The sequence below is a fragment of the Calidris pugnax genome, unplaced genomic scaffold, assembly GCF_001431845.1.
Source record: "Calidris pugnax isolate Ruff unplaced genomic scaffold, ASM143184v1 scaffold232, whole genome shotgun sequence".
NCBI classification, from domain to species: domain Eukaryota; kingdom Metazoa; phylum Chordata; class Aves; order Charadriiformes; family Scolopacidae; genus Calidris; species Calidris pugnax.
The window spans coordinates 573317-592129 of NW_015090956.1; the positions used below are offsets into that span (position 1 = coordinate 573317).

The window sequence follows — 18813 nt, forward strand, 5'->3', positions numbered from 1 at the left end:
CTTTCTTCCACATTTTATAATGCAATTAGAAACTAACAACTGCTTTCTACTATGCAGTTTCTAGCAAGGATAAACAAGCTCTGAAATGAGTCTGGATTTTGGGTCTGTTGCTCCTATTTCAAGTTATAGATGTGCTATTCAGTGCAAATCAGAATTGAAGAACTCAGTCTAACAGACATCCGTTGAAAGAGACTTTTCTGCTCTATAAAAATGTTCTCAGCTTGAAGTTATGCAGACATTCGTTCATGAGACAAGAATAATAGCTTTAATTTCTCCTGATCTTTTCTATTTCCTGTTTAGCAGCCACGTGGAGTGGTAAAATTTGCTTCAGCATTTGTTCATCTCTCAGAGCTTTGTAAATACACAATTTTGACCCAGTAGGTACCGGAGTGTGCTCAGAGTGTGTAAAGCAGTGTGGTGGCAGTAAGCCTACATGCTTAATAGGAGCCAGAGTGTGCTCAGAGTGTGTAAAGCATATATGCAGTGTGGTGGCAGTAAGCCTACATGCTTACCCCATCAGAGAACAAGTGTTCTCCTTCCTCAATGACGAGCCCTCCCTTGCTCACAGTGAAACATGGACATGTCTTAAAGCATTTACACCAAGTTCCTTGAGACACGATCTGGCAGTGCTGGAAAAGCAGCTCTGCTAGATCTCTCCAGTTTGCCAACATATGCACAATGGTCCTCTTGTTCCCTCAGATGTGTGTGTGTGAAATTCCAATGCTAATGGGAATTTTGTACATGGGTAGCAGGGAAGAGCCCCACTCTCTTTGTGCATCTCAATGAGTGCCACACTTGTCAGAATAGTTGATCCTTTTGCATGCAATTAGCTATTCCTGCTGTAATGTCCATTGCTGGCAATGGAAACGTTTGAGACTAATGACTTTGACTTGTTTTGTCATCCTATCTCTGACCTAACTGGCTATAAGTGAGAAGCATTCAACACTTCACCTCTACAAAAAGCAATTTTGCAGCCAAACTGTATTGCTTCTGGTTTTTAAATAAACACTGCAGAAAATCAACCACAATGTCTTTTTTAACAAGAAAATAGAATATTTGCTCTAGTTCCATGGAACCTAAACCTACCAAACATCCACTACAGCCTGTAAATGACCATAACATCCCATCTACTCATCATATACACAATTTGTACAGCACAGCCTTGAAAAGGATCATACCCCTTATCATGATGATACATCCTCAACCAACACATCACCATAGAAGCAGCTGAGAGCCAAAACATAAATCCAACACGACAGGGCATCAGATCTGGGCAATGCCCAGAGTTCCTCAGAGCATGTAACGCTCTCCAGTTCAGCATTGCAAGTGTAATTATTATTGTTTTTACTACACAATATACAACTTTTTTTACATTTGTTTTTTGTGTGAAGATGTAAAATGTATTACAGTTAACTTTATTACAGGAACATAAAAAGGTACAGTATTACAACATTTCAATCCACAATCACATGTTTTGGTTAGACAGCACAAGCAGCGTGTGATAAAATGAGAGCTCCACACGGTGCAGAATCCACACTGCTCATCAAGGCCTGAACCAAGGCAAGTAGCTGCTAATTCTTTTACTCACTCTATACCATCCTCAGCACTTCATAGTGCTTTACAGACTAGGACAACCACATATATTACATGTTTACCTCCAATCTATTCCTTCACCATCCAACCACTTTTTAAAAAAAGTGTCAGTCACATCATCTAACACAAAACACACGACACCTAGAAACTCTCTGTACAGAAGGTTGAACAATATTTGCCTACATTGCACAGACTGCTGTAAAAATAAAGACCAGGATGCAAACCCTAGAGAGCAGGTTAGGTTGCCATAAAGAAAGATTGCAAGTGATTAACTATACCCTTTGAATACAAACAAGCTTCACATAGTGTGGTTTCTAAAAGCAAAAACCATTTCAAGTGTAGTCAGTGAATATTAGTGATTTTAATTCAGTATGTATAAATATGAACGTAAACTATAAATGTATATAATGAGACAACAGGTTTTAGTAAGTGTAGACTTCTGAGCCAAGTTCAACCTTGATATCAATTTATACTCTCCAGTGGTGTGATACCTAGGATGAATTTGGCCAGCATGTCTATTTACAGCAATGGAAAAAAGACCTTGACTTCATTTTAAAAAATACCAACAACCAACCAACCTGTCAACCTATCAACACACTAAGGAGAATTCATAAGTCTGCATTATATTCTACTTGGTTTTTTTCCAAAGTGACTCGAAGAAGTAGAGGAAAATGCATTTATTTAAACTACTTCTAGTTTTTTCTCCTTCTCCTTCAAATCCACTGTCCCATAAAAAGGTATGTCAGCAATATTCACTACTGTAACTCTGCACATTGCAGGCTATGGGCAGCAGGAGTATAAGAAAAATAGTTGTGAAAAACTAATAATTTAAGAGATACTAAAAGAACATCACCCTTCGCTGTTATAGAGATCAGGCACTATCATGATTTTTTTTTTCCCCAGTAATTTTGGGAAGATAAGGACAGAATCCAAATCCTAGGGAACTGAACAGCTTATCAAAGAGAACGATATCAACTGTCCTTTGAACACTGAAGTTTACTAGCTCTACTGAATTTCTATCAGGAGACAAAGTGAGAGCACACACTAAATCTCTGCTTGCAGTACAAAAATAATTCCATTCACCTCTACATACATGCATTTTCCATTGCTGAACTTGAGAGTGGCCACTGAAAGAACATTACCTGTTGCCTGCTAGTTGCATAGTCTTTCCATATTGACCAGTAGCTATGTGGCTGTGGTTCCTCCACAATCTTCCCAGGAGGCTGAAGATACACGGCTGCTCAGATTTAGCATTAGACATGGCCTGTGACTGAGATTATAGGAACAGACCCGAATGCTTTATTCTGGGAAGAATGCATAACATACTGATTTGCACCTCAATCAGTAGTTCTTGTGGTTTCTGCTGTGACAAAAATGCCAAAGAACAGGCTTACAAGTCCAGTCTTTGGAGTGGCCACATACTACTGTGCCAAAAAGACATGCTGCTCTTTGTGCCCTTAACTAAAAAGCCATTTAAAGGCTGGTGAGAGAACAGTGACTAGCCATGTGTTCTCCTAAAGCAGTGACAAAACCAGCTTCTATTATTGTAATCTCCAATGCACATTGGTCAGAAGAGGAAGGAAGAGTTCTACTGCTAAAATTAAGGCCTAGCCCCCCCTCAGTGTTACAGTGGATGCAGTGTACCCCAGCTAAAAGTTTATGGTAATTTATGGCAACAAAAAGCAAAGCAGCTGACAGAAACGGAATTAGCAAAGCCAGTATCTAAAAGATGCTCTTGCACATGGGATTCTTATCTGCACATGGTTAATTGGGATTTCCCAGCGCTGCTGTAATATTCCTGTTGCAGTTTCATGGTTAGTAGCTACAGCACACGTGTTAACAGCTATCAATGCTTTAGCTACTGTCTTGTTTAGAACTATTCTGAGCAGAGTGTAATGGCAGTGAGGACAAGTTTAAGGTAGATTATAGCCCCAATCCAGTTGCTGCTCACACATGCAAGAAGTGAGGAAGCTTTAACTTCTTGCCAGCTAATTCACCTGGGGCTGCAGGGTGGTGCCTAGGCCCAACTGCTGTGCTCATTTGACCTACCAAACTAGCCACATTTAAATCATGCAAGGGACAGCAGTCTTCCAGTGCATTTTGTCCTGTCTACCTTGCAAAAAGGGCAGGCCCAGTCCCCAGCTATTCATGGAAAGGGACTTTCATGCTGCTCATCTTAGTTCAGCACAAGAAACTACGGGGGACACCTCCAGAGGTCTCAGAAGCTCATTGTGATTACACAACACATGGGTGGACTCAGGAACAGCACTGCTGATGGCCCACCCCTAAAGAAATATTGAGAATGTTCAAAACCAGTAAATTTCTCAGCACCTTGAGTTGTGATAGCAGAGGCAGTAGGACCAGTGAAACTTCACCAGCGACAGGCAAAACTACAAAGCAGAACTATAGGCTTAAGATATATAGATTCACGTCTGAGGTCCTCTCTTTCAGTACACTCAGGCCTTAAGAAGAAAGGTGATGGGAAACTCTTATTTGGGTGAAAACTTGAAGGAAAATAATTCCTGGGTTTTTTCTGCATAAGAACACATTTGCTACCAACTGTAAATATTAGAAATGGCTTCATGTAACTGGGTTTTCTGGAGCGTGACCAACAAACGTATACTCATCTTTCAAATAAAGTGAGCAGGATGGGTAAACTGAAGCACTTAAGTTGGTATCACATTAGCAATTTGATTTCATCGTGCGAAAGAATAAACAAGGCTCCAGCCACATTGCCTCAAGGAATGTCAGTTATGTCAGTGGATAGGACACACTCTTGTGTTGGCCACTAGAAGCTCTAGTAGCCATGTAGTAGCAGAGAACAAAATGAGAAAATAATTATAGTATCAGTTTCAAACAAAATACTTTTGTTCCCCATCGCTGTCTCCTCCTTAAGAAGAGCCTAACTATTCTGAAGAGGCTGACCTGGCCTTGACAACTGAAATCTCCTTAGCACTGAACAAGCAGGAAAGCAAGCTTTTTCAGCTGGCTTAACAATGGACCTAAGCCAGACAATCGGGCAGTGCAGATGCCATAACTATTGGTTCCTGGAAGTTCCCAGTAAACCTGCAAACCAGGATTGTACAGCATCTGTATTTGCTCAATAGGAATCTGGAGAAAGACCAGAAGATTTTGCTTGTAGCAAAGAGTGACAGCTTTCAGAATATTTGTCTACATATTAAAAAAAATGAAAACTGTCTTCACCCAGGGTAAGAAGAGAAATTTTTATACTTTAACTGAAAAAGAGAAAACCACACGTTTCTTCCACCCCTACAATCAACCACTGTTTCCAAATTCCTTAAGGTATAAAGGAATGGAGAGAGAACTACAGTTCGATTGAGGAAGAAAAGACTGTGTACAAACTCACAAAGGCAGAATAAGTTCTTATTAGCAAATTAATAACCAGCCTGTAAACTGCTCAAGCAGAAATGGTATTCCTCTTTCTGCCAGTGTTAATAGAAAATGGCTTGAGAGAAGGGATAGTCAAGATGCAAGCTACACTACCAGAAGCAGGGGAAGGCACTACTTATCTTTGGTTTCACTTGTCCTTACTAATTGCCTCTGTAATCAACAGCTGCTGTGAGCAGCAGCTTATGACTGTGAGAGTGCAGTCCATAGACTGACAGACCTGTTTAAGCAGAGTTTAAATCCAGAGCTTTGGGATGTGCCTTCTTGGATGCCAGCTCTGACAACTTCTTCAAGCGTTTCTTCAGCTCCAGAGGGAATTTCTCATAGCACTTCTTGCACACAGGCTTCATGTCGAACTCCACAAATTTATTCCTTTAACACAAAAAATAGCAGGCTATTAAAATGGTATTTGCAAACTACACGTTTCACTAAACGAGGTCTCCGTGCCTCTATGTAAATATTGGGTTTTGTGTTCTACTGCAGGTATAAAACAACTCACTTCCTCGCCTGGTCATGTAAGTACAGAGATTGGGTTCTTCTCAGGGAAATAGGGCCTTTAGTATTGCCAAGTAAAAAAGGAGTAAGATTTTGCTATATATTTGTATGTAACACTCTAGAATAATAATGTCGTTATCTTAGAATGGAAGTGTCACTTCAAAGGTCCTCGTAGTGGTGAATTAGAACTCCTTCATATACAAGGCCAGTGGGGCTGACCCACCATAGTAGGCCAAGTGTTTGAACCTGAGAAAGGAAACATGTAAGATTGCTTTGTCTTCTGTCCCTCTTCTAGATATTTGAGGTAACTAGGTAACATTTTCTTTCAAAATAATCTATGCAATTACAAATACTGTCATTGAAGGAAGCATCCAGACTAAGGAGACAGGTATTTCAGGACAGGCAGTTACTCGAAGTTTAGAGCCTTCAGTCTGTACTGCTGAATGAGTTCCCCTCTTACCCAACCTTCTTACAGAATTGATTAGTGAAGGAAAATAAATTAGAGAAGATGCTGAATCCCAGCTCCCTTTTAGCTTTGAAATCAGTGGAATTATAAGCACCTGCTCCCACAGAGAAAAGGTTTCTTGTGGCACTGGCTCATGGGTCCCTGAAGCTGATACCCTGCCTTAGGGACAAATGTCTCATATGGTCCAAAACAGAAACACTGACTTACTTCAGTGTAAGCTTGATGTTGCAGGTGGAGCAGGAGAAGCAATTCACACACCAGGCCTTGTTAAGAGCCGATACCACTGCAAAAGCAAAAGTACAAAATAAGAGGAAACTGCCGGATTGTTTGAATTTGAATTCAGATTTGTATCCAAATTCAAATGAGGCCAGATGTGAAAAGAAACACTGGTGCCTTGCAACTGTGTGACTGCAACAGCTGCACTAACAAATGGAACAAGGACAGCAACCCAAAACAAGGAGAGAACAAATCTTACCATCTCCCTCTATCACGTGGCTGCAGTTGTAGCAGACATCTCCAAAGAGCTGCACAGCAAAAGAAATCAGAACAAGAACTCATGTTACTGCCTGCTCATGCTCCCCAAATTACACAGCTGGTGTGAACATTAAATCCTAGCACTCAAAGAATTCCCAGCCATTGCAGTAGCCCCCAAATATACCAATTTAAATCTTCTGAATAACTTCTCATACACTTGCCAAATAGTCTATGTTCCTTTGGATCTCATACCGCTAAATTCTACAAAACCATTTTTGTTGATGCCTCACACTTTACTGCTGTTATGTGATCTTAAAGTCCTCTACACACAGCAATTTGGAGAAAAGAGGATCGGTAGAGTATGATGCTTAATGTAGGCAAACATCTCCTGGTGCTTAACTATAAACATCAAAATGAAACCTAAAGCTACTTTCAAAACAGTAACACTTAGTTCTTATGAGAGAAAGAGACTATTTTATCTGACAGAAGAAAATACCAAACTCATAGCTGTTCAGTAAAGTCATACAGAAAAAATAGGTTTGGGTTGGCTTTTGAAAGATACTTTTCTTATGCTCTAGACAGCACAACATTTATCTTAGGCCCATGAAGCAAGTAATTATCAAAGAAATCCACACAAATAGTTTCAGAGCAGAATTACAGGGATTTTAGTCACAACTCATAGTCAGTGTTGTTTTCTGTCAATGGCACAAAGGAAAGTCAATATCCCGAAGACATTTCTATTTTGTTTTCAGCATGACTTTTCACATCTACCAAGAAAAACTATTTTAAACAATATCCCAAAGACATTTCTATTTTGTTCTCAGCATCACTTTTCACATCTACCAAGAAAAACTATTTTTCTGTTTAATCTCACTAACTTCTTAACATTGCATCACCTCTACAAATTCAGATTATGCAAAAACTGCATAGCATTGCATATGTAAAATACAAAAGAGCATTTGCCAGTCAGCGCAATCACTTACAGTATAGATGGCAGAATTTACCTGGTTATAGTGAGTTTCACAATAAGCCAGTCCTTTTTTCTCATAGTGCCGGTGTCCCAAGAATGGTTTCTCACATTTGGCACAAACAAAATGCTGTAAAACAGAAAAAAAAAATGCATTTGGTGGCAGGCAAAGCAACTTTTCCAGAAACAAACAAAAAAAAAGGCATTTGGTGGCAGGCAAAGCAACTTTTCCATCACCAGGGAAAACCATTTGCATGGATACCAATCATGGCTCAATACGAGACATTTAATCATAGGATGGTTTAGGTTGGAAGGGACCTTCGAGATCGTCAAGTTCCAACCCCCCTGCCCTGGGCAGGGACACCTCCCACCAGACCAGGTTGCTCCAAGCCCCCTCCAACCTGGTCTTGAACCCCTCCAGGGATGGGGCATCCACAACTTCTCTGGGCAACCTGGGCCAGGGTCTCACCACCCTCACAGCAAAAAAGTTTCTTTCTAGTATCTCATCTAAACCTCCCATCTTTCAGTATAAAACTGTTACCTATTAAGGCTTCAACAAAATTGGGACAGGAAAATCTTTACAGAAATAAAAGAGGAAATATTTAGTCTGCTACGGTAGTTAAGAATTGTATTAAAGATGGGTAGAAGACCTGCTGAAAGGGAGATCATCTTGTGTCTGTACTGGCAGACTTGCAGGCTATGATCTTGCTTGTTTCAGAGAAGAGAAACAGGAACATAAAACACAGTTGGTAGGAATGCATTTCAAATGAGCAGCGTAATTTCCCCCAGTTCAAGCCCTAGGAGGCTTAAATCACTAAAAACATCAATCACTGAAAAACTTCAGAGCAAGCTGTGATGACTCAGCTGAGAGTTATAGAAACAATGAGCTAAAAAGGCTTAAAAAGCAAGAATTGCACTGGCTCTGCCTGCATTACAAACTCTAATGCTGTTACGAACCTATTAACTGGGGTTGGACAGGATGTATCTAAGTACATCAGACCAAGTATGTAATTTATAAGTAAATGTTGTTCAGTGAACCATATTCTGCAAGAACCTTTACAATACAACTTAGGCATTTTAAAATGAAGGTTACTACTGTTGTGAAAGCACAGCTTTCTTAGGCAACCCTGATGACCCTGCTGTACTCATCACTCACATAAGATGAAGACAATCCGAAACATAAGTTTTTTTGCCTGAATTCACGTATTACATAACATGTAAATGTCTACAGCTTCCAACCAGCACTAGTTCTCTTCCAAAACATCTCCCGAAGGAAGTTTCAGATTCAGAGAGGCCTCACCTCAACATGCCATTGCTTTCCCAGAGCATTGACCACTCGTCCCTCGATGGGCCTGCGGCAGGCTCCACAGATGGGGATCCCCATCTTGTCGTGGCAGGGCAGGCAATAAAGTTCCCCCTTCAGTTCCCGGGCCTCAGCTGTCAGCTCCTTCCTGAAAACACAAATACATTCCTCAAGTAAGAACACCCACTCTTTAATGCCCAAGATGAAGTTTTGGAAGATTAAGCGTGACAGTTAACATACTTTATTCTTCAGCACCGTTACCCATTCTAGGGCAATACTGTGCTCCAGTTATACTGCCTTCATGGTAACTCTGCTCAGACAGGTATCAGCAGGGTAACAGACTGTGCCAGAGGACTGACACAGCTCACAAAGTCATCCTTTTTTTCTAACCAGGAATGCAAAGTGAAACTATTCTGAATAGCCTGGCAACAGCTGTCTTTGGACAACACTATTATTGTAATCTGCACATAGCCTTCTTTTCAGGTAAGTTCATACCAATGAATTATTTTTCTTTTCAGCATAAACTAGTGTCATTCATTTTTAGGATAGAAATAAAGTCATTCAAGTTTAGGCAGAATAAAACTAAAATTTCACAATTTCTTTCAATTTGTCCTCACACAATTGTTGTTTCTTCAGTAACGTGAAGGCAGCAAAGTTGAGGCCTTGGAAAGGACTGCACTGCTGACTGTACTGCTTGGCTCTCTCCTCCGTTGTCAGAGTTCAGAATATGAGAACATACCCACAGTGGGTGCAGTTGAAGTGATCCGGATGGTAGGAATCATTCCTAAACATCAGAGGCTGCTCATCAATTATCAAGTGGCACTTCTGACAGATGTACTTGCCCAGCCCTTTAGCTTTTTCACGGTTATGGCATGGCCTGCAAAGATGCCTGGTTGAACAAAGTAAAGAAAAGAAAACATTAAGAAATTCTTTCTCCTAAAACAACATACAGAGCATGCTGCAGGATGTACTTTATGTAACAGAAGCAGCATCTTCTGAGGTCAGCCTAAACACAATTTAGTTTAGTATCCTGCCTTTCACATTAGTTGCACACAAAATAACATGTGGAAAGAGCAGTCACAGAGTGACTAAGGGAGTATTTTCTTCAAATACTTCTCCAACATTGACTGATTTCTATCCCATCAGGGATACTGCCCTGTCATTCTTCTAGGTATCCTCACCAGTTCTTCTAGATCCTTTTTGAGAGGTGGGCAAGGGAAGGTGGCAACATGCTCTCTCTATTACTAATTATGGGATCCAGTCATAACAGAGGTACTACAGTACTGGGAGGGAGTTGAGGAGAGAGAACAAAAAATATTAAACCAAATTGCTTGAATGCCTTTACTGTGGCTGGATTCCTTAGTCTTCAATAGCTAGGACAAACAAGAGATCATTGAATACTAGCTCTTTTGCCTACAAAGCTTAGTCCCAAGTTAAAGAAAATAAAGAATCATGTAATTTTATGCAATAAACGTAACTGTTTTCCTATCACATATTCTAGAACATATTACAAGTACAGTTCTGAACAGGAAGATAAGCCAAATTTCTGGGAGAAAAGCCTGGGCAAAGGCATAAAAAACTTCTGTAAAGGCTGATGGAATCCACCAGTTTTATCCCAATATTTAAGAGCTCTGAGAAGCTGTTCAGTTTACTCGCCTGTTACCTAACCCTCCAGAGCTGCAATGCTGTAGGCTGGAAGAATTTATGATAAAACAAAAATGACAAAGAAACTATTTCTGTGGGTTTCTTTGTCACAAAACAGACAAGCCTGTTTAATTCCTTCTACTATATCACTATGTGAAATGCTCGCTGAGATTTACAGGTCATTCTCAAAAGACACCAGACAAAAGGAAAAGTTCAAATGGAAAGGGTAGATTTATGGCTGAAGTAGTGGGTTCTTTGCAGGGCCCCCTCCAAAATTCTGCTGCGATGAATCACTTACCCTTAGATCTGTAAAATGGGGATAAGAATACAACACAGATGTTGTTGTGAGACCTCAAACATTTATGACCCTCAGCTGGCAGGCGCCTGTCTAAGTGCTAAGTATCATTATTATTCTCTCCAAATCTGAGTCCTCCTGTCAGCAAGTGTCTCTCTCCAGGGCTGGAACTACTGTCTGCCCAGACGGAGTCCAGAAAAAGCAGACAGCACCCCATTATAAGGAAACATGCAGCTGTGCTCATCTCAGCATAAAGGCATCAATTTTATTCGGCACTGTCAAATGCAGAGTAATTATACGGGGCAGGACATAGGGACCCCGAAGCAAGTGTCCTGAAAGAGACCCCTCTCATTCAGCTGAATAAGATGCCTTCAGCCATTTGCACTGATAAACCATTATCATCCCCTCCCCACTCACAAACTCTCTCTGCCATCCCATAGACCCTCCTCTATTGCAAGCAAAGGGAAGTGTTGGACAGGCTAAGCTGTTACCATAGCAGCCGCCCCTCTCCTTCTTCCCCTCCCCACTCCCACCATTATGGAATTATCCCATTCTGAAATGTCCTGTTGTGCCTATTAATACCAGACTTCCCCCAAACAATGCTTCTCTCCACCCTCCTAAAATAATCAGGGGACTCCAAAGGGGACTGTGTTCACGGCTGAGAGTTCAGTAGCAGCCTTCAGTAAGCACCATGAACACTGGAATATTCATACAGTATATTCATATCTATAACAGCAGCAGCAACCCCAGTGCCAAAAGCTCAGCTGGGATGAAGACTGCTCTTCAGTGCTGGGGTGTCCTCTCCCCTGCTCTGTTGTGTGACTGAGCTGATAATGCACTATCAGAGCTAGAAGGACACTATATAGAGGGGCTCCCCTCGCCACCCTCAGCAACTCTGCAACTCTGTGCTCTTTCTGGATCATCTTCTTGTTTTCACCATTGCTGCTTCTATTTGGTTTTCCTGTCATCAAAAGGAGTTCCTTGAGATTTTCCCAAAAAGGACCCTATACTCCACCCACAGGACTGCATATAAAAAGGTAAGAGACAAACTTCTGTTAGCAGAATAATGAAGGAGCTTTCCTCATGGCATTAGTTTGAGCTGGTGTCAGTGAGGTGGAAAGACGCACATACAGGGGCAGATGAATATAATGGAAATGTTTGAAACTAAGAAACAGCAACATTTTTTCAACTTCAAAGACTAATTTCCTCTCTCTTCTTCACATCACTCCTCAAAAATATAGAAGTTTTTAAATTGCTGTACTTAATGTACATCCATTTGTTCCAGGAAAACTGCCAGTTGTACAGTGTGTCCAGTGCACTCTGACACTTCTTCGATGCTCACAAGAAACAAGTACTTCAGCTGAAGGGTGGGAGGCTCAGCAGGGGGTGACTTTCAGGAGAATAATTTCAGTCAGAAGTGGATTATTGCTAATCAAGAGCACTTTCAGCGAAAGATAGGAAACACTCCCATCTGACAAGGCGCTACAACCATAATCATAAAAACCCCATTTTAGTCTGTGATTCTGTGAAACCAGAGACTGCTCCAGCTGAGAGCAAGACCAGGAATTTCTGATATTCACTACAAACCCTAACATATAGTTCAAATTTATCTGCAGTGGGTGTTAGAACAAAAGCTCCAAACTAGCCAGGTAACTGACTTACTATGAGCTAAATATTTCTTATGCTTATTAATTATTTCATTAATGATAAATAGAACATCTGCTAAAAGAGTAATCAAGTTACGCCTATACGGACAGCCTTGTGGCTTGTTATCTTGCTTGTTTCTGAGCAGAGGAGAAACGGGGCATAAAATATGGTTCATGTGTGTGCATTTTAAATGAGCAGTGACATCCCCATTACAGCTCAGCCCTGGGAGGCCTGGACTAATAGCTCATTCCAGAATAGTGCTCTGTTTAGCAATACGTAAATCACTAAATATTCGCACAACACCAAGAGCGCAATCCAAGCGGAAATTATTGGACAATGAGCCAGACTCCTAAAGGAGTTTTCTGTGTGTGAAGTCAAGGCCTCTTGCACCGCATAGCTTAGCACAAACTGCACATTCTAGGTCACTTGGGAAGGTTTCTAATTTGCTCTTAGCATTCATACAGACTAGTACAACAAGCTTTCAGTGGGTTTTTGTAAGCACAACAATCCAAACAGAAAGAAAAAATAAAGTTAAATATATTTAAAATTGATAGGGTAAAACCAGGCAAAATAGAAGTGGAACTGTAAATAACAGCAAAGGGCTTTCCACATTGTCAAAGAACTATTACTTTTATAAAGTTATACCATTTTGTTGTAAACATATGAATTCTAAAATTAAGCTCAACAATTAATTCTATCGACATCAGCTTTTTTGCTAACCTACACAAGTGCTATACCACAATTATCTTGTCAACACAAAGAATTGAAAAAAAAAAAAAGTTATTCAAATTCCCTTCTAATTTAAAACTTTAGCAAAATTAGAAAGAGGCTCACTTCCCTTTTCTACGATTTCTGACCAGGCAATGAAAAATACCTCCCTTCACCTTGCTTTAAAAAATAAATTAGGTAACAGCAGCTCTCCTATGAAGGCACTCATTTGAAAAGACTGAATCTATTTCAATTTTATCAGTAGTCCTAAGCCTCTCCCTTCCCGACACTGACATCCTGGGCTTCGAGATAGCTCTGACATTCCCTTTCCTGCTCCACCCCACAGTATTTTGCAGTGAAAGCAGGTCCAGACAGAAGTCAATGGCAGACTCAGTGCTGCAACCAGTGAAGAAAAAGCTCTTGACTTCTAAGTCTTGGCTATTTCAAGTCTGGCACTGACACTCAGCTGAATCTGAATCCCAAAGATCCTCCTTAGGAAATCAGCTCAAACAGAATCAGTTCCATGTATCATGCTGCTAAATCCCTAGTATTTAGCTTATAAACAGGGAAAAATTCTGCTTACTGCTTCACTTCCTGAACTGATTTAAATCATTATCATTAAGACAAGAGACATCCCTTTCTGTTCCCTTAGAGAACGCTTGCTTCTGCCTTTTCAACTGGTCCAAGCCAGCATTTACTGCTTTCTCAGTGGTGTTGCAAGCTGTAAATGCTTAGCCATCAGACCACCTGACCACTGACACATGTGTTTACAAAGATCACCTGATTACATTTTTCACAGCTGAAAAGCATATTTAAAAATTGTGCCTGACACAAAACAAGCTGCACAGCCAGAACATCAGGTGATAGGTACCATAGTAGATTAACAGCTGGTAAAAAGGCATGGTCTCATCACATTTCTCCTTGGGTATACAATAGAAAAATACATATTTAAACTAATATTAAACTTATCTTGTGTTCAAAAATACTTGCAGGTTTTACTCTGCAAGGGACAAATAAACACTAGAAAAAGAAGTTGCAGGCTCCTCTGCAAGCTCAGGAAATTCACATGGAAAACTGCAACAGGGAATTTTCCTTTTGTACATGAAAGCAAGATTTCACATGTATTTTTATAGGTAAAATGCCCCTTGTAAAAAAAGGGCAGTATAGTCTTCCTTGCACATAAACTTCCACATTAATAATTTGTTGCCATCTCTAGGACTACAGAGAAGCAGCTGGCAGGAGGCAGTGAGTAGCCCTACACTCAAACCTAGAGCATTTTATGCCATAAACATGCAGGGTATCAAGGCAATGCACGGAGTAAGGCAGCCCCTCTGTGGCCATATCAAGAAATTTCAGTTCCTGAATGTCATTCAGTCTCCCTTCTGTTGACTTTTGTCTCTTCAACTGTGAACTAAAAAAGAAGTGGTCCAGCATATTAATCTCTAGCCATTTTAGCTTTCTGCCCACCTGAAAGGGACAGCAGCAAACAAAAGATGGTAATTACCTTGGAATTTTGATTACGTTTTCCAATATATTGGTGCATTCTTAATTCCATTTCAGTTTCTCGATTAGCCACCAATATTTTTAGACATCTGAGTAATCAGTTCTGCTGGGAAGCTGGATGCATTGCTTAATGCCTTGGAACAACCAAGGAGGTATGATTTCAGCATATAGCATAGCTTCTGCTCGAGACTACGGATTTTGTCTAGCTATGTCAGCAACCATCTTAAAACTTTAATCTCATTAGGGAAAAATGGATATATTTAAAGATGTATTGAATATTATGGAGAAACAGTCCAACAGTACCAAAAGCAATGGCAAGCACAACTCCAACACTTCTGAAGAATCCCAAAAGCAGAGACAATGCTGGAAACTCAGCCTGTCTGCATTTCCCTACCACCTAATACCCACAGATGAGAAATGCATAAAAAGCCCTGGCTCCAGACAATTTTATCACTTGTCGTTGATGCTTTTCAGGACCCTGCAGACAACAGACAGACGGGCAAAGCTAAGCTCATTTTTCCTAAGCTGCTACTTGGATAAGGCCCTGTATAAGCTACAGTGGATTTTAGGCTTTTGAGGGCGGAGGAGAGAGAGTTATACTGGGAGAAGAAAGCAGCAGGAAAGGATGACACTTTGACAAGTAACCGACAGTGTGGACATTACTAATAATCTTTTCTGAGTCAGTTCATGTTCAAATGAGATGCTGCTACCCATTTGAAGAGTTTCTTCCTATACTGGACCTAGGAACTTCCTATATTGGAATTTAAACAATATTTAAGGCATTTGCATTAAATATAGGACTTCAGACTAAATGATTCTTAAAAATTTTCATCAACCATGTGGATTTTTTTAATAACAGCAATACCTGACCTGTCTTCCACCTCTTTTAGGAACACGACAGGTGTTCTAAGCTGTGTCACCTTACAACAGATACCTGTGCTCAAAAAAGCTGGCTCATCAGGAGCTCTTCAGTCCTCAGTCAGGCTTTCAAATTAAATATAGCAAACACTTTCTAGCTAGACTTACAGAACCCACTTTCACTCTTCCATTAACCAGACACACAAGCATTTCACTGCTCTGTTATTCAACTGATTTCGGCACAGGTTGGAGACAAGCTCACAATTGGCTGCCCAGCACTTTATAGTGGTTCCTTCAACAGGATTTAATGGTCTGGAAAATCCAGCCACGCAGGTGGTATTCAGAATTTTAATATAAGGGTTTGAACTCAGACTGACCTGCCGTATTAAATGCCAATATTAGCAAACAGGAAACATCACTGATTTCCATGTGTGGTTTTTGGGGTGGGTTTTTGTGTTTTCTTTCTTTACAAAACCAAGCTCTTTTGTAATATACTGTCTCAATTCTTTCAGGTTTCCCGGTGTTTTTTCTTCAAAACTGTGGTGAAAAAATGCGTGGCCCAGCAGATCCCTCAAGCCTACTCTTGAATTGCTCAAGTCAGTCAAATTTCTCTTTCGAAACTTCAGAGCAGTGTGGCAAAGAGACGCACCTCGAGAACATCCTTTTTGCCACTTTCTACTTCCTGGACTTCATCCTGGCTTTTGTTGGCAATGCCCTGGCTCTTTGGCTCTTCATCCGGGACCAAAAGTCAGGCACACCCGCCAACGTTTTCCTGATGCATCTTGCTGTGGCCGACCTGTCCTTCGTGCTGGTACTTCCCACCCGGCTGGTGTACCATTTTTCTGGTAATCACTGGCCGTTTGGTGAGATCCCATGCAGACTCACTGGTTTCCTTTTTTACCTCAACATGTATGCCAGTATCTACTTCCTCATGTGCATCAGCGTTGACCGTTTCCTGGCCATTGTGCACCCTGTGAAGTCCATCAAGCTCCGCAGGTCCCTTTACGCCCACTTGGCGTGTGCCTTTCTGTGGGTTATAGTGGGGGTTGCGATGGCACCTCTGCTGCTCAGCGTGCAGACTGTCCAGATGAAAAACACAACCGTCTGCCTGCAGCTCTACAGAGAAAAGGCCTCACGTCATGCCCTTGTGTCCTTAGCGGTGGCATTCACCTTCCCATTCGTTACCACAGTGACTTGCTACTTATTAATCATCCGAAGCCTGAAGAGTGGGAACAGAGTCGAGAAACACCTGAAGGAAAAAGCTATCAAAATGATCATCATGGTCCTGATGATCTTTCTGATTTGCTTCGTACCTTATCACGTCAATCGCTACATTTATATCCTCCACTACAACGGGACCAAAACCTCCTGTGAGACACAGCGGATTCTAGCCCTCAGTAACCGCATCACTTCCTGCCTCACCAGTTTAAACGGTGCCTTTGACCCAGTCATGTATTTTTTTGTAGCTGAGAAATTCCGTGAGGCTTTGTGCAATCTGTTTTGTGTTAAAAAGACTGTAATGCTGCCTCAAACATACGAGGGTAAGACAAATGAAAGCTCACTAAGTGCTAAATCTGAACTGTGAACATGACTCTTGTCACCGCTTTGACTTAAGAATGCTCTATTCCACCAAAATCAGCCGAGAGCGTCAATATGCAGCGAGACAGTTCACCCAGAGTCCAACTCATCCCGAGGAGGGAAGTTCTGTTGTTTTTATGTAATTAGCAAGAACTCCTCTGACAACAGAGATCACATGTTCTTGTCTGACTGAAACTGCGAACAGAAGTACAGTTCTACTCATTTCCAAGATGTGAAACTGAGGGCTGAACACTAAGGAATTGGGAAGGGAACAAAGAGACTATTAAACAGATGACTCCTTTGTTTGGTTTTAATTCCCAAATTTAATTCCCAAAGCATTCTGTAATAACTCTTCCTCTGCACAATGCATACAGCCTACTTTAAAATTTTATATTGTGCCAGAGGTCGAGGTTCACCCCTCAGACAGACCTGCCTGGTGAAAAGACAGCATGCTTGCACATCTTCTTCAAGTCTCTGAATCCAAAGGGTTTATACATAGTAGACAGAAAATTGATACTAAATGGTGGCAAGAAAAAAAGACCAAAATACTGCAATGCACCCAATCTGGACTGGAATTGAGATACGACTCACAACTTTTTTTACTTATTCCCAGTATTCAGAGCTGGAGATGAGCACTAGACTTCATGCTATCTTTTCTATCTGCCCTCTGCCATTGTCCCAAAGCTGCAGACAGAGGCTGGACAACATTTACTACACTGCCTCTTTCATGCAGGTCCCTGCAAAACATCAGATATCCTGATAGCCCTCAAACTAAAGAAGGGAAAAGGGCTGTTCAGGAACACAGCATTCACCTTTACAACATACCGAATCATAAAAATATGAATCCAAACAGCAAAACTGAAGAAAAGTAAGCACATGAAGAAGTGAACTCTACTTTGTCTGGAAGAGATTCTTATCTTTGAGGTGCTTCACAATTATATTTTGTGACTTACCTAGCAAGACTATTCCTTCGCTACAGATAAAGTAGGGTTTATCTTAACTATCCTCCCTGATACAAGTTGCATGCAGTGGAATATGTCTGGAAATGACGGGCAGGGAAGCTCAAGTACAATGAGAAGTAAGAAAAAGATTTTCCAATAATATTTACTAGAAGACTGTTTCTATGCTATGGAGATAAATATTATAGGAAATCACGTGACAGGTGAATTAGAATTTTTATGTACAGATATATACACACATATATCCCTTCCCTATACTTTTGGGAATGAGCTCCTTACCATTTTAAATTTGGCCCCAAAATTATGAAATCAAACATACTTTTTCGTGTTTGAACTGTTTTAATCCTAGCTGCTATCCCAAACGACCCTAGGTGCTATCACAACAGCCCTTCCTAACAACCTTAGGTGTCAAAAGAAAGTCAACTACGCCCAGCTCCAAAAACTAAGGCACAGAAGTTGCATGCAGGATGGAAGAGAAGAAGGAGCTGAGAGGACTCCCTGCTGGGCGGGGTACAAGTATATAACATTTCCTTCCCTTCTTCACCATTTAGTTAGTGACTGTAATATAAACTCTAGGAAACTACTAGGCTTTGCTCAAGACATATGAAAGCCTGAAATTAACTATGAATCGTACAACACCGCTAACTGCTAGATTGTTCTATTTTCTTATCCTGGTATGCTTTTGTACAAGTTTCATGTTTTTATTTCCTACTTCTTAATTAAATGCATTAATCAACCTTTAGGACTCATTTTTATATTTCTGTATATAAAACGAATTATTTCCAAAGACCAGGGGAATCACATGTTGCATTATAGGCTTTGCTGTAATCTTCGTGTTATTCTCTTGGCCTTTTGCTATATCTTGATTTCCTGCTCAGCAGTTTATCTGATATATAGCCTGCCCAAGATCACATA

General features: G+C 40.7%; 2 protein-coding genes across 4 annotated transcripts in view; one reads left to right on the forward strand and one right to left on the reverse strand.

Annotated features, from left to right (window-relative positions):
• Positions 1 to 18813, reverse strand: part of LIMS2 (LIM and senescent cell antigen-like domains 2) — a 44492-nt gene that overhangs the window by 4983 nt on the left and 20696 nt on the right. For 2 of the 3 annotated variants that reach the window (XM_014952128.1, XM_014952127.1), the window contains 6 exons: positions 9446 to 9595; positions 8704 to 8854; positions 7441 to 7533; positions 6438 to 6486; positions 6170 to 6245; positions 1314 to 5373 (listed from right to left, as the gene is read on the reverse strand). In XM_014952128.1, the coding sequence (XP_014807614.1) occupies positions 5226 to 5373; positions 6170 to 6245; positions 6438 to 6486; positions 7441 to 7533; positions 8704 to 8854; positions 9446 to 9595 (667 nt within the window). In that variant the 3' untranslated portion in view covers positions 1314 to 5225. Of the gene's footprint in view, positions 1 to 914; positions 919 to 1313; positions 5374 to 6169; positions 6246 to 6437; positions 6487 to 7440; positions 7534 to 8703; positions 8855 to 9445; positions 9596 to 18813 lie in introns of those variants that run through there. The other variant, XR_001413180.1, reaches the window with a different exon arrangement.
• Positions 11345 to 18635, forward strand: GPR17 (G protein-coupled receptor 17). The gene is made up of 2 exons (XM_014952124.1): positions 11345 to 11682; positions 15874 to 18635. Exon 2 carries the CDS (start codon positions 15912 to 15914, stop codon positions 16944 to 16946), a length of 1035 nt encoding a protein of 344 aa, XP_014807610.1. The 5' UTR covers positions 11345 to 11682; positions 15874 to 15911; the 3' UTR covers positions 16947 to 18635.

Coding starts and splice junctions, on each gene's coding strand:
- GPR17 (XM_014952124.1), top strand. CDS start 15,912: ATGCGTGGCCCAGCAGATCCCTCAAGCCTACTCTTGAATTGCTCAAGT.